Source organism: Scophthalmus maximus, chromosome 1 (assembly GCF_022379125.1).
Source record: "Scophthalmus maximus strain ysfricsl-2021 chromosome 1, ASM2237912v1, whole genome shotgun sequence".
Taxonomy (NCBI): Eukaryota; Metazoa; Chordata; class Actinopteri; order Pleuronectiformes; family Scophthalmidae; genus Scophthalmus; species Scophthalmus maximus.
In genome coordinates this window covers 14385925-14398338 of record NC_061515.1, presented here as the reverse complement: position 1 = coordinate 14398338, position 12414 = coordinate 14385925, and the positions used below count along the sequence as shown (strand labels likewise).

At 45.1% G+C, this 12414-nt stretch overlaps 1 protein-coding gene across 1 annotated transcript; it reads right to left on the bottom strand.

The window, feature by feature from the left end:
- Window positions 1–19: 19 nt before the first annotated feature.
- On the bottom strand, window positions 20–11931 carry mdc1 (mediator of DNA damage checkpoint 1). The gene is made up of 12 exons (XM_047328877.1): window positions 11790–11931; window positions 11205–11369; window positions 10523–11104; window positions 10362–10440; window positions 8977–10220; window positions 8323–8385; window positions 3893–7839; window positions 3201–3338; window positions 2613–2795; window positions 1971–2096; window positions 1476–1586; window positions 20–1336 (listed from the first exon to the last, which is right to left on the bottom strand). The coding sequence occupies exons 2-12, from the start codon at window positions 11338–11340 to the stop codon at window positions 1133–1135; spliced, it is 6813 nt and encodes a 2270-aa protein (XP_047184833.1). The 5' UTR covers window positions 11341–11369; window positions 11790–11931; the 3' UTR covers window positions 20–1132.
- Between the last annotated feature and the right edge of the window lie 483 nt (window positions 11932–12414).

The following is a 12414-nucleotide window of genomic DNA, read 5'->3' as shown; positions in this document are numbered from 1 at the left end:
GGAAACACACACGCTTAAATGTAATAAGAAATATTTAATGTCCTCATCGACATTACAGACAGATTTCATGAAGTGGTGCAAATGAATACTTGGTTTTTAAGATATTAGCTGGTTCGCAGTTCTGAAAAACTCACAAGCTATTGAGTCCGTTTTTCAGACGCCGATGACATTTACCATACAAGAACAAAATAGCTTCAAAGCTGTGCGAGAAAAATGAAGAGACGGTAGATAAATGCATGGCAAGGACAAACATCATAAGATATTGATGTGGAAGCAGCATCAGCACTCAGGTGCCTCAATCAGGCGTGTCTCAGCCGTGGATGTAATAGGATTGGAACAGGCGTTGTTGGTTAATGGAGACAAAGGAAAAACAGATACACTGGTAGGTTCCTGATTAGCTCGGTATAAAAAGGCACTATGGAGTTCTTATCAGCAACTTCCTCTGGCCACTGTAGCTGATGGACTTCTGAACACATCCAATCGTTTTCCAAGGCTCCACCAGCCACACATGATTTATACAACTCCCTCTTTGTGGTTGGTTCGCTGCCAAAAAAGGCTGATTGAGTTTAAGCACTTAGCATACAAGATTGCAGCAATCTAGCACTGTTAATTCCTGCTCTGCTTGTTGTTCTTGTTGTAGAAGGGGAGGGGAGTGGAGAGGGAGAGAGTCAAGAATACTCGATTTAACTTCCTGCGTTTCAGCGACATCACACAATTGGCTTTAGTAATTTTAAAAACTACAAATTTTCCATATGTACAAGGCAAAAGATAAGACTGCTGGTCGGAGTAGATTTTTGACATCAAATTTCGAGTCTAGTCCCTTTGAACAGCTTCCTACATTTTTCTCACATCACTCTTACATACAGTTTTTGTACCTATAAAATTAGTTGTATTCTTAACCTGCAATGACACAGATGCTTCCAGTGCTGGCAATGTAAGAACAAAATATCTTGACATTTGTGAACATTCAACATTTGCAAATACATACATACATTCAAGTCTTTGACGGCAGAGAAACAGCTGACTCACTAGTCATTCTATTGGTCTCTGATTTGAAAGGATATCTTGAACGCAAATTCCCTGCACATCAGGTGCATCATTGTATGTTTATTTATAGTACTCCTTTACGATGCTATGTCCTCTTCCTGCCCCTTCCTCTGCCTACCGCATGTTGTGGAGTAGTTACAGGGGCCGAGAGAGTGTGGGCTTCAAAGTCAACGTTCTGCTGAAGGATTCCTGTGAGGAGGAACTCAGCAGTGACGACTGGGAGTGATGCAGCGACAGCCGGTCCACACAGCGACCAGTCCTCCTCGCAGGAAACCACTACCGTCTGAGGCTGAGAAAGACCGAGGTGACAGGAAGTTAAATAAAACGGTCATCTGTGATTTAGATTCAGATTTAATGTGAAATAATCAAATGTGAAAGTGAATTGACTTCATGTGAAACACGAGAAGGGCTATCAGTTTGACTGGTACCTTGTGAGAGGAGGGCATCTTTGGCAGAAAGGTTGCTCCACTGCAGGAGATGATGTCTTTCATATGAACGGGCTCCGGCCTCACTGATTTTGTAACGTGGATCTCATATCCCTAAGAGAAGAAATGAAGTAAAAAACATCTGAACAAATTTAATTTCTCTCTTTTTTTAGATTAATCTCTGTAAGAGCGCCCTTTCAAAAAATCAAGACAATGGATTATGATATTACACATGTATACTGTTGCCTAATTCTAGACGTATCAGCATAATATGTGGTATCAAACTATCCCTTTGCAGCTTTGATGAAAGTTTTCAGGCTAAAGTTGATTCTCATAATATGACTTCTGTATTCCCACAATGACTCACTACTGCTCAGAGTCAATATTACCCACCATCCCTATGCCTTTCACCGAGGGAAGTACCACACTGAGACACTGTCAACCTCTCACTAGAAATATGCAAGCACAGAAATGTATAGGATGAATGAGTTAGAGTACCTGTAAGAGAGGCTGATTACTGGCAATCCTCAGAGACGCCTGCAGAGAGAAACTGAACTTCTTCTCCTGTTCCGGATCCTTCACAATAAAAGCATTGGGGGACAGGAAGCTCCCGGCTTTACCGCTCTGAAACACCAGGACATGAGAGTGACTCTCTGAGTATGTCTCAGGTAAAGACGTTTTCAGACACGGACTGCAGAAAATGTCAGGAAAACTGGGTCCTGACATTTTCTGGAGTTTGCCTTTCACAAAAAGAGGAACGCGGCAGAGTGTCATCAGACGCATTCACGCCAACAGGAACATTTCCGGAACATTTTGTGGCATCTGGGAAGCGCATTCAGAAGGCAGGAAATGAGGATAATTTGCTTTTTTTTTTTTACAGTCATCAATGCACCTACTCGAATCTTCCAGATTTTTTCCTGCTGTATGCTCACATGGGGTCAATCTGACATTTTCTGGATATTCTACTAAGGGGCTCCAGAAATTATCACAATTGGACATTTGCTTTCTCACATACAGCCCCCTCGGTAAATATCCTGAAAATTGTCCGGACTTCAGTGCATGTCTGAAAGCAGCTTGAGTTTGTGAGGGGGAAAAAAACAGGCCTGGGACAAGTTTTTAACTGCTTCTACAGTAACTTACCTTTTCCAGCCAGTGTGTGGTGACAATCGGGATTCCTTTGGCCACCGCACAAAGGAACTTGACCGTCCTGCGGACTTTATCAGTCACCAGGCAGTTCATATCGGCCACATCTTGAGCCATGCTGCCCCCTAAACGGGCCAGCACTCTCTCCCCGGCTTCATCCACCATGCCTGTGAATAGCACCTGAGGGAGTGACAAGTGCAAAGCTTTTTAGTTTTCAGTTTAATACCAATCTCATGTCTGTAAATTCCATATGATAACATTAGAAATAACGCTGGAAAGAGCAGGCCTGGCTGTCCAAAGTTCAAATATACACACCTAATCTCACCCCTGAAGTTCAACCCATACACAGGCATGTGGACGTGACAAATTGTGATTTTACAGGGAGTTACAAGCTAAAACAGTTGTTGGCAAACGTGTCATCTACATGGTATCAATTAGTCAGATCTAAAGGTAGGTTTGTTTTTGAACTTAGAGGCAGAATTGAGAACCTTCTAATCTCATTCTCAAATACCCCGCTTGCACAACTAGTGTGACAAAAAATGTATGAGAAAAAATGCACATAGACACACAGATAGACACACTGACTTTGTGGGCCTGGCTCGCAGCTCGTGGTCGACCTCTAGCTGCAGGGGAAGACGAGGACGAGCGTGGGCTCTTTGCCACGGGAGAGGCAGCCGCAGGAGCCTGTCGCTTCCGGGACGCACTGCTGGCCGGAGTCCTTGGCTGTTTGAGGAGAGAGGAAGGTGGGATGAAGGGAGAAGAGCCAAGATAGTGCAACAATGAAGACAAGACACGGGCAAAGCAGACAACACACGAGGGAGAATAGTGAGCAAAGGTCATAAAACATAAGAGTCTGGGTTGACCGTGTGACCGGTAAGCCACTTAATTCATTCACGTATTAATGGTGGAGCAGAGAAGGCCAGACTACTTTTATTGCAGAGAGTGCGGAGTGCGGAGAGACCGAGACAGTCCCTGGTGTTGACTGCGGTACATTAGAGAGGCTGACTCAATCCGGCCCTTGGTCAAGGTCAAAGCCTTGATTTTCAAGGACCGACGTTCCTCGACACTGGTTACACACTTCTCAGCTGTGTCCTTGCGTTGTATTTTTATTTTATTTTCTTTACTGATGTGAACCTACTGTATGTGTCTGAAATAAATAAAGATTGATGTAATCTGCTCTACTCTCTGCTTTGTCTGATTTATGTTTCGACCTGTATGTATTTTTGTGTAAATTGTCAAAGGCACATTTCAAAAGTCAGGTTGTTCAATAAAGTCACCTCTGGTGTCTCCACTTTCGCTTCCTGTTTCATGGAATTGGCAGAAGTTCCACTGTCTCCCTGCTCCTCTCTCCTGTTTTGCTGGACCACCGATGGCCGACCTCTGCCTCTCTTCTCAGCAATCTCTATTTTCTCACTCTCTTCCTTCATTTCCACGGCAAGGCGAGATCCCTTTGCGTTCTTTTTGGCTTGAGCGCTGGATGCTCTACCTCTCCTCTTAGCCTGCACGGGACTGTCATCTTTTGTTTCATCTTTCCCTTCTTCCTCCATTGTTTGGCCTTTCTCTTTCACTTTGGAAATGTTGGTGTTACTGCTAGAATCCTCCTCTGTGTTTGCCTCCAGCTCTCTCTTCCTTCCTTTTCTTTTGTCTTGAGCCTCACCTCCATCACTGACTGCGAGAGCTACTGATGTTTGGGCTCTGCCCCTGACGCTCCTTTGAGAAAGACGTGATCCCTCACTGGCTCGACCTTCCTCCTGATTGGACTGGTTGTCCTCATCTGCAGCAGTTGATTCAGAGAGACTTGCCGTGGCTCTGCGCTGTCCCCTTGTGGTACGAGCCTGCTGAGAGTCTGTCTCCTCTTCTTCATCTTCCTGGGCGACCGCACTTGAGGGTCCCTCTGTTTTCCTGCTCTTCCTGCCTCTGGCTGCAGGATTGGGAGCTGAATTCTTACCGCTCTGACTATTGACAGCGGAGCTGGAGTCTGGCTGTGTTATCCACGGTCTTCCTCGCTGCCTGCCTCCTCTTCCTCTGTTTTGAGAGCTCACGCTGCAGCTTGAAATGTCAGAGTTGAGCGACCTTGAGAGGACTCCATGAGGAGAGGTGTCGTCCTGCTCCGTCGTGCCTGCAGCTACTGTTTTCCTCCTGGTGCTGCTCCTGACGCCGGCTGCCTGGGGAGGCTCGCTGGTCCTTTTCGCTCCCTTGCCTCGACCTCGACCTCTCCCCCTGCCCTCCACAACGCTAACGCTGACGCTGGAAGCAGATCTTTCAGAGCTGATCGAGTTGGAGGAGTTGGAGCGAGATCTGGTTCTCCTTGCTGGGACGTCATCGTTGGTTACTATGGTGGACTCTTGCTCTGTTGTACATAGGCGATTGGCCGTTATCCCCTTCGCTCTTCGACCTCTTGAGGGCACTTTGGCCTTATTTAACTCTTCCTGGTTTTCTTGTTGCTCTTTTAGTTGCTTTTCTTTTTCTTTCTCCAGTCTTTCTCCCTCTCCCTTTTCATTTGCTTCCCTCTGCAGCCTTGCTCGGTGTTCTTCTTCCTTCCTCTTAAGTTTCTCTTCTAGTTCCCTCTTTTCTGTTTCCAATCTTTCTTTTTCTTCATGTTCCTTTCTTTCTTTCTCTTCTCTCTCCAATTTCTCCCTCTCTTCTCGTTTTGCCTTTTCTCGCTCAAATCTCTCTTTTCCTTCCTGTTCCTTTCTTTCCTTTTCTAATTTCTCTTTCTCCTCTCTCTCCAATTTCTCCCTCTCTTCTTGTTTTGCCTTTTCTCGCTCAAATCTCTCTTTTTCTTCCTGTTCCTTTTCTAATTTCTCTTTCTCCTCTCTCTCCAATTTCTCCCTCTCTTCTCGTTCTGCCTTTTCTCGCTCAAATCTCTCTTTTTCTTCCTGTTCCTTTCTTTCCTTTTCTAATTTCTCTTTCTCCTCCCTCTCCAATTTCTCCCTCTCTTCTCGTTCTGCCTTTTCATGCGCCAAGCTCCTCTTTTCTTCATTTTCCTTTATTTTCTTTTCCAATTGTTCATTATGTTTCTGAACAGATCGCTCGATCTCTTCTTTTTGCTGTCTCGCCTTCTCTGCCCTCTCTTGTTCGAGTCTTATCCTCTCTGTATCTTCAGCCTGCAATCTTTCTTGTTCTTCCTTCTTTTTGCTATTTTCAGTATGATTATTTCTTTGAGGTTCACACTTTTCTCCCTCTTTTTCATTGTCCTTCTGCTGCCTCGTGGATCTTTTCCCTTTAGCCTTCTGGGCCAGCTCCACCTCCTCCTCTTCCTCACTCTCATCCTCATTAGGCTTGGATTTTCCCCTTCTTCCTCTGGTAGTTGGCAAAGCTTTACTCCCCCCTCTTGTCTGTCTCTTTGGGGGTTCTGAACACTCTGCCTGCTCTTCCTCCTCTCTTATACTTGCCCTTGTCCCTCCCCTTGTTTTTCTAACACTGACTCCACTGGTTCCAGCTTCAGATAGTGTCCCCCTTCGTCTCTCAGGTCGTACACCAGTTTGTGTTTTCAAAGGCTGACTTTCAACAGCAGAGTCCTCCAAAATTGTGAGCGGTTGCGTCTCCTCGTCTTCAAGTTGCAGTGCCTTCGCTTTTCCATTTCGTGGACCTGAAATCAAGTCGTCGCCGTCACTTTGCTCACCTTCAAATGCACCAATAGAGACGGGTTGCGTCTCCTCAAGTTGAAGCGGTTTAGCTCTTCTTTCTCGAGAAACTGGAATCGAGTCTTCTTCATCACTGTCCCCATCCTCACCTGTATCCATTGGCTGAGTTCCAACAGCAGAAAGCTCAGAGTTTGTGAGTGTTTGCGTCTCTTCTTCCTCGAGTCGCAGTTGCTTTGCTTTTCTTCTTCGTTGGCCTGGATACGAGTCATCGTCATCCCTTTGCTCACCTTCGCATGCACCCATGGGCTGAGTTCCGACAGCAGAAAGCTCAGAGTTTGTAAGTGTTTGCGTCTCTTCTTCCTCGAGTCGCAGTTGCTTTGCTTTTCTTCTTCCTGGGCCTGGAAACGAGTCGTCGTCATCGCTTTGCTCACCTTCGCATGCACCCATGGGCTGAGTTCCAACAGCAGAAAGCTCAGAGTTTGTGAGTGTTTGCGTCTCTTCTTCCTCGAGTCGCAGTTGCTTTGCTTTTCTTCTTCGTTGGCCTGGAAACGAGTCGTCGTCATCCCTTTGCTCACCTTCGCATGCACCCATGGGCTGAGTTCCGACAGCAGAGAGATCAGAGTTTGTGAGCGTTTGTTTCTCTTCTTCCTCGAGTCGAGGGGGCTTTGCTCTTCTTTTACGTAGGCCTGGAGTCGAGTCCCCATTATCCCTGTCCTCATTTTCACTTGTAGCCATGGGCTGGGTTTCAACAATTGAGAAATCAGACCTAATGCGAGACTGTGTCTGCTCCTCTTGAAGTTGCAGTGGCCTTGCTTTTCTTTTTTGTGGAACTGGAAATGAATCTTCATCATCACTGTCCTCATTGTCACTTGTAGCCATGGGCTGAGTTTCAGCTATAGATACAACCTGACCAGATGGACTTTGCTGAGGTTGAGCTGTCTGCCCATGTTCCTCCGTCTTGTCTGTTTCATTATGTGTTACTGACTTGACTCGATGTCTGTCTGTTGCAAAACTCTCCTCTTCTTCAAAGGTTGATATTGGTTGGGTTTCAGCCATGGCAAGTGTACATGAGGTGGGAAATCCAAAAGGCTGAGTCTCAGCAGCAGCAGTAATGTTTTTTCTCTCATCTTCATCTGTCTTCTCCTCTGAATCACTGTAGGGCTTTGAAATATATGCCTGTGTTGCTTCTAGAGCCAAATCTACTGAGCATCTGGCTGGCTCCTCCTCCTCCTCTCCATAGGCCTGTGTAGCTTCCAGATTCGAATCATTCTCTGCAGAAGTTCTGTCTGCAGTTAAGGTGGCCGCGAATGCTTGGGTATCTTCCATATTCACACTCATTTCCAAGGGGGCAAAAGTCTGGGTGCTCTCCATGGCCAGAGCTTGGGCCTGAGACCGCAGGTGGCTGCTCTCAGGCAATCCCAGCTGAAAAGACCCTGCTCTGCTGGACTGGCCATCATTTTCGTGACCAGAAGGTTCATGGCCAAAAGCTTGGGTGAATTCCGAGGCGTGGTCGCTGCTTTGGCCGTCTCTGGTCTGAAGAATGAAGGACTGTGTCTCGGCCACAACAAAATGCTCGTCCTCCTGGCTGTCTGAGCAGGATGACAATGCTCCCGGTGCGACAGAGGGGGCTCCTGCACCTAGGAAACCAAAAACACACAAAACAGATGTTTGTGCAACTGAGTCTTGGATCAAAGTTATGTGCTATATGAATTTATTAGAGCCCGACCAATATGGACTTTTAGGGGCCGATTCCAATATTGACATTAGGGAGTACAAGATTTCCAATACCGATACATCGGCTGATAAATATAATATATATATTTGAATCCGTCAGTGATTCCTAAGATGTCGTTATCAAACCTTTACGACAAAGAAATGTAATTGAGGCTTGATATATTAGTTTAACCATAAACTTTAACATAAAAAACTATAAATAAAAAGAAAACACAAATTCAACCAAATTTATAAAACTTGAATTAGAAAAATAAACATAACTTGTATTTTGTATACTTTACTTTACTTATAATGTTTATCAGTAAAAGATTTCATATCGGTAAACATAGACGTGATACCGATATGTCTGTGAAAGGCCAATATCAGTATGTATTGATAGTACTCACATCTGAATGGAACTGAAGAGGGACTCAGGAAAGCCTGAGTATCCATATTTTCCACTTCTCGATCTGAGAACATCCCAAAGTCAAAATTACAAAATTAAAAGACAATTTATAAATGCTTATGTCAAAAATAATAAACCCAAAATAATTCATGCAGTGGATAAGGAGGTCATAGTGTATCTTCAAAGTGAAAAATGGCTGTTTACTTTTAGTGATTATGTGGCATATCAATCCTTCAGTATTTCTTGATTGCTCAAGTCAATTATTCGCAGCAATTTGGCCTCTTTCTATTTTGCGAACTAACAACATACTCATCTTCTTACATTAAATGTTGTTAATTAAGAATTAGATTAACCTTCTCTTCACCCCAAGTTACACAGTGCAATATAATTGTAATCATCCTGTGCCGCTGTACTTTGTTTTCTAACTTATGTGTATATTATGTACATTCCTCTGTATTTTTGTTTTAATATTCAATTTACTGCCTATTCTTTTGTCTCTCTTTTTGACTTTTTGGCTGCTGTAACAAATAAATGTCCCCGGCTTGGGATCAATAAAGTTTATTTAGTCTTATCTTATCAGTAATGAAAATAATCATTAATTGCGACCTACAGTCATTCCAATAATTTCTCATTTGAAAACGTATTGATTGATTACCTGACATTTGTACGGGAGTAGAGCAGTTCTGCAGAAGAGGGACCAGCAGCCCAGGTGTGTTTTCTCTGCGTAAGCCCGGGATCTGGTCGTCACCTGCCTTCTCAATGTCTGCCTCCTTATCCTCCACATTGGTATCACTGTCCACTCCGAGGTCAGTTAAATTTGCCACGTCTCCGGCAGGGGGCTGGCTAGATCCATCCACATCTGTATCTGCATCAGAATCGGACTCAAGAGCTCCTGGCATGGTACCAACAACAGATATAACCTGAGGAGAACCTTGTTCCACGTCTTTGTCACTGTCAGACCGAACATGAGCTCCTCTGTCTGCAGCTGTGCATGATTCTGTGGCTTCATCAGACACCTCGGGCGGTCCACTTAGGGTAGGGGCCGGGATTGCTTCATCATCTGTGTCACTGTCGAGATGTAGGCTACGAGGAGCAGCAGGGGCAGATTCAGGCCCAGTTGGCTTCATATCCAATCCAGTGGGAGTTGCATCTATTTTAGAGTTTGATTTATTTGTTCCACATTCCGTTTCTTCTTCCTCATCAACGTCTGTGTCACTGTCTAGTTGGACATCTTTCTGCTGCGTTAAAGGAGCAGAGTCAGCTGTGGGTGCACTCTGAAATGACATGGGTTCGGCTTTTGTGGCAGTGTCTGACACAGCAGCGTCGTCGTCGTCCACATCAGTCTCACTGTCCATAATGATTCCCTCAGGCTGAATATATGAATTAACATGAGGAGGTTTGGTACTGTCATCAGAGGAAGTAACAGTTTGAGGATCTTTGTCCAAGGCATCTTCATCCTCGTCTGTGTCACTGTCCATATGGAACTCGGCAGTGTTTGGTGGCTGACTAGCTTGGTTCGTGTTCAAGGTCACCGCGGATGCCACCCCTTCCTCCTCTCCCTCCGCATCAGTGTCACTGTCCATGTTAAATGCAGGGATCACTTCTGTGGAGACTGCTGGTGCAGACACAGGCAATTCATATTCTCCCGCAAGACTGACATTTTTTTCCTGTGTCACTGGCACATTTTGCCCACTTCTCTTAAACTGTGTTCCTTCTGATGCAACACTTTCTTTCTCCATTCCTTCCTCCTCTTCACTGTCATCCTCAAGCGCATGTGTCTTTTTTTCCTCCAGCAGCTGTCCAGCCACATCTACTTCTGTCTCCTCCTTGCTGAAGCTGACATGTCTGGAAGGTCTATTTTTAGCGAAGGAGGATGGTGTGATGGGACTTTCATCCTCACTATAAAAGAGTGGGGAAAAAGGTGACAATATTATGATTAAGAAATGAAAGAAGGAATAAGCTGAACAGAAGTACAAATTTAGAGGGACTGGTTATAAATATCCATATTTTAAAAGCCCACAGAATATGTGGAAAAGATACCTTTCAGGGACGATTTTGTATGTGGGACTCAGGAATGTAGAACAAGTGGGACTAGATTTATGGGAGTCAGAGTCAGACACTGTAAAAGACAACAAAGATGAGATTGTAATCCCCCCAAAAAACAAGCTTCATTTCTATACATGCTTACAGTATGTACATACCTAAAGCCTTGTGCCTTCTGTCTCCTCCTCGCCCTCTTTCTCCATCTGAGTCTGAGTCAGATTCTGGGACCAGGGTCCCCTGTGGCTGGGTTGGAGTTTGTTCAAAGGACAGGCAACTGGTTTTGACAGGAGTCTTCGTTAATGACACCTTACCCGTTGTGCCTCCATTGACACATTTCTTGCCGTCTGTGATATTGTCACCTCCCTTTTTTCCTGAGGCATCTGGTGTCCCGGCCATTAACCCCACATTTCTGCTCACAGGAGTCCTCGTGCCCCCTCGCATAGAGATTGTGTCTCTAGTGCAGTTGACATACCGACAAGGGATGTCTGCCACCGCCAAACTGTCACCATCGCTGAGGGCGTAGCGCACATTAGGAGTGAGCTTTAAGCGGCCTTTGCAGGTCCCGTTCATGCTCCCAAGGTCCCAAACCAAAGCCTCCACTTCGCTGTGACCACCTCTTGTCCGGTAGACAGAGATGCAGATGGAAGCATGCTGCTTGGATATGGACGGTGCTGGTAAAAGCAGGGGGCAGGTGTTGGGGTCACGGCCCAGCACGTTATCTCCCAGAAAGAGGGGCAACTCTGGGTGACAGAGAACATCCATTGTAAGAAAGACATACACAAGGCCCATTGATAAACAACCTAACCAGATGTGTAATAAAAGCAGCAGCGAGCCACTCACCTGTCTCAGGGACGTGCTCATTTTTCAAGATGCACAGTTTGGCCAATGGTCGATCCCTCTTATCTTCAGGCTCCTCTTCCTTCTCCTCCTCATTTGACTCCAAGATGGAGTCACTGATCATCTGAGTAGCATCCATGCTTCACGCAGGGTAAGACAGGATGACTCCTGTGCACAACACACAGATAACTGTCCACAATTTGTAACGTGCAATTCCGTTCAACGTTAGGAACGTTATCAGATGAATTAGTCTGTATCACCGGGCAACTCTGTAAAAAACACTTTCCCGTCGTTTTCCCGCTAACGTCCAGTTAGTAGCGACGGTGTAAACGAAAACCATTTCAAACGTAAACAACGTGTCACAACAGACTCGGCTATTCTAAATCATGTCATGTTTATAGGTGAAATGTATGTCCCACTATAAATAACATTCAACACTTTAAACTCTCCTTTAACAGCCGTGAAAGCTGTGGCGGAAGATGAACGACTAGCTTGAATGCACTTCAACCGAGCTTCGTGAGCGCATGACCCGCTGCCCTCAGCTGGATGTGTGTGTATTAAAAGAAAAGGTTGTCCTCTGATGCCCACCTTCACCATAGATTTACACCTTCACACGCTTCGCCTTGCTCAGAGGCGATAAACAACACAGTTGCGAGCACATCCTGGAAAACATTTATCAACGCCCACAGGAGGCGTTTGCAACGCAAGTGATAGGATGATTAAACCGCCACTCGGGCTTAGATCAGTTGCCATTGAGCCACTAGACCTCAGTCCTGCGCAAAACGTCTGTGATTGGACAATAATTCCCGAAACGTCATTGGTCCATACTTTCATTTTCGCGCCGTACCGTCATACTTTTTTTGTGAATGGTGTATTCACGTGCTCCTCGGAAGTTCCCAATTCCTGTGTTTTGAAAAACGTCTGTATTGGCTAAAAAAAGTATATAGTGGGCTCTTGTTTTTATGATGTCAGCAAAAAGTTGATATGCAATACGCAAATTTGCACCAGTAATCAAAAGGTTTTTTTCAAATCTCTGTGTGCATATCACCGGCAACTTGGCAAATCGTGTTCCAATATTTCGTGTCCCCCGACTCAACTAGTTTTTGTTCCGACTTGAGCTGGCGTTGACGTGAAAGTAACCAGTCTGTTAACACATTTTTCCGATTTTTACGACACCACGTGAACGCACTATGAAAAAGACCACAAAGAAACC

Bases quoted from the DNA above. Each gene is read 5' to 3' on its own strand.
- mdc1 (XM_047328877.1), bottom strand. From the start codon at position 11,340: ATGGATGCTACTCAGATGATCAGTGACTCCATCTTGGAGTCAAATGAG. The intron at 11,105-11,204 runs GTGAGTGGCTCG...TCTGTCACCCAG, and splicing joins TGAGCACGTCCCTGAGACAG to AGTTGCCCCTCTTTCTGGGA. The intron at 8,386-8,976 runs GTAATCAATCAA...GGATGTTCTCAG, and splicing joins TACTCCCGTACAAATGTCAG to ATCGAGAAGTGGAAAATATG.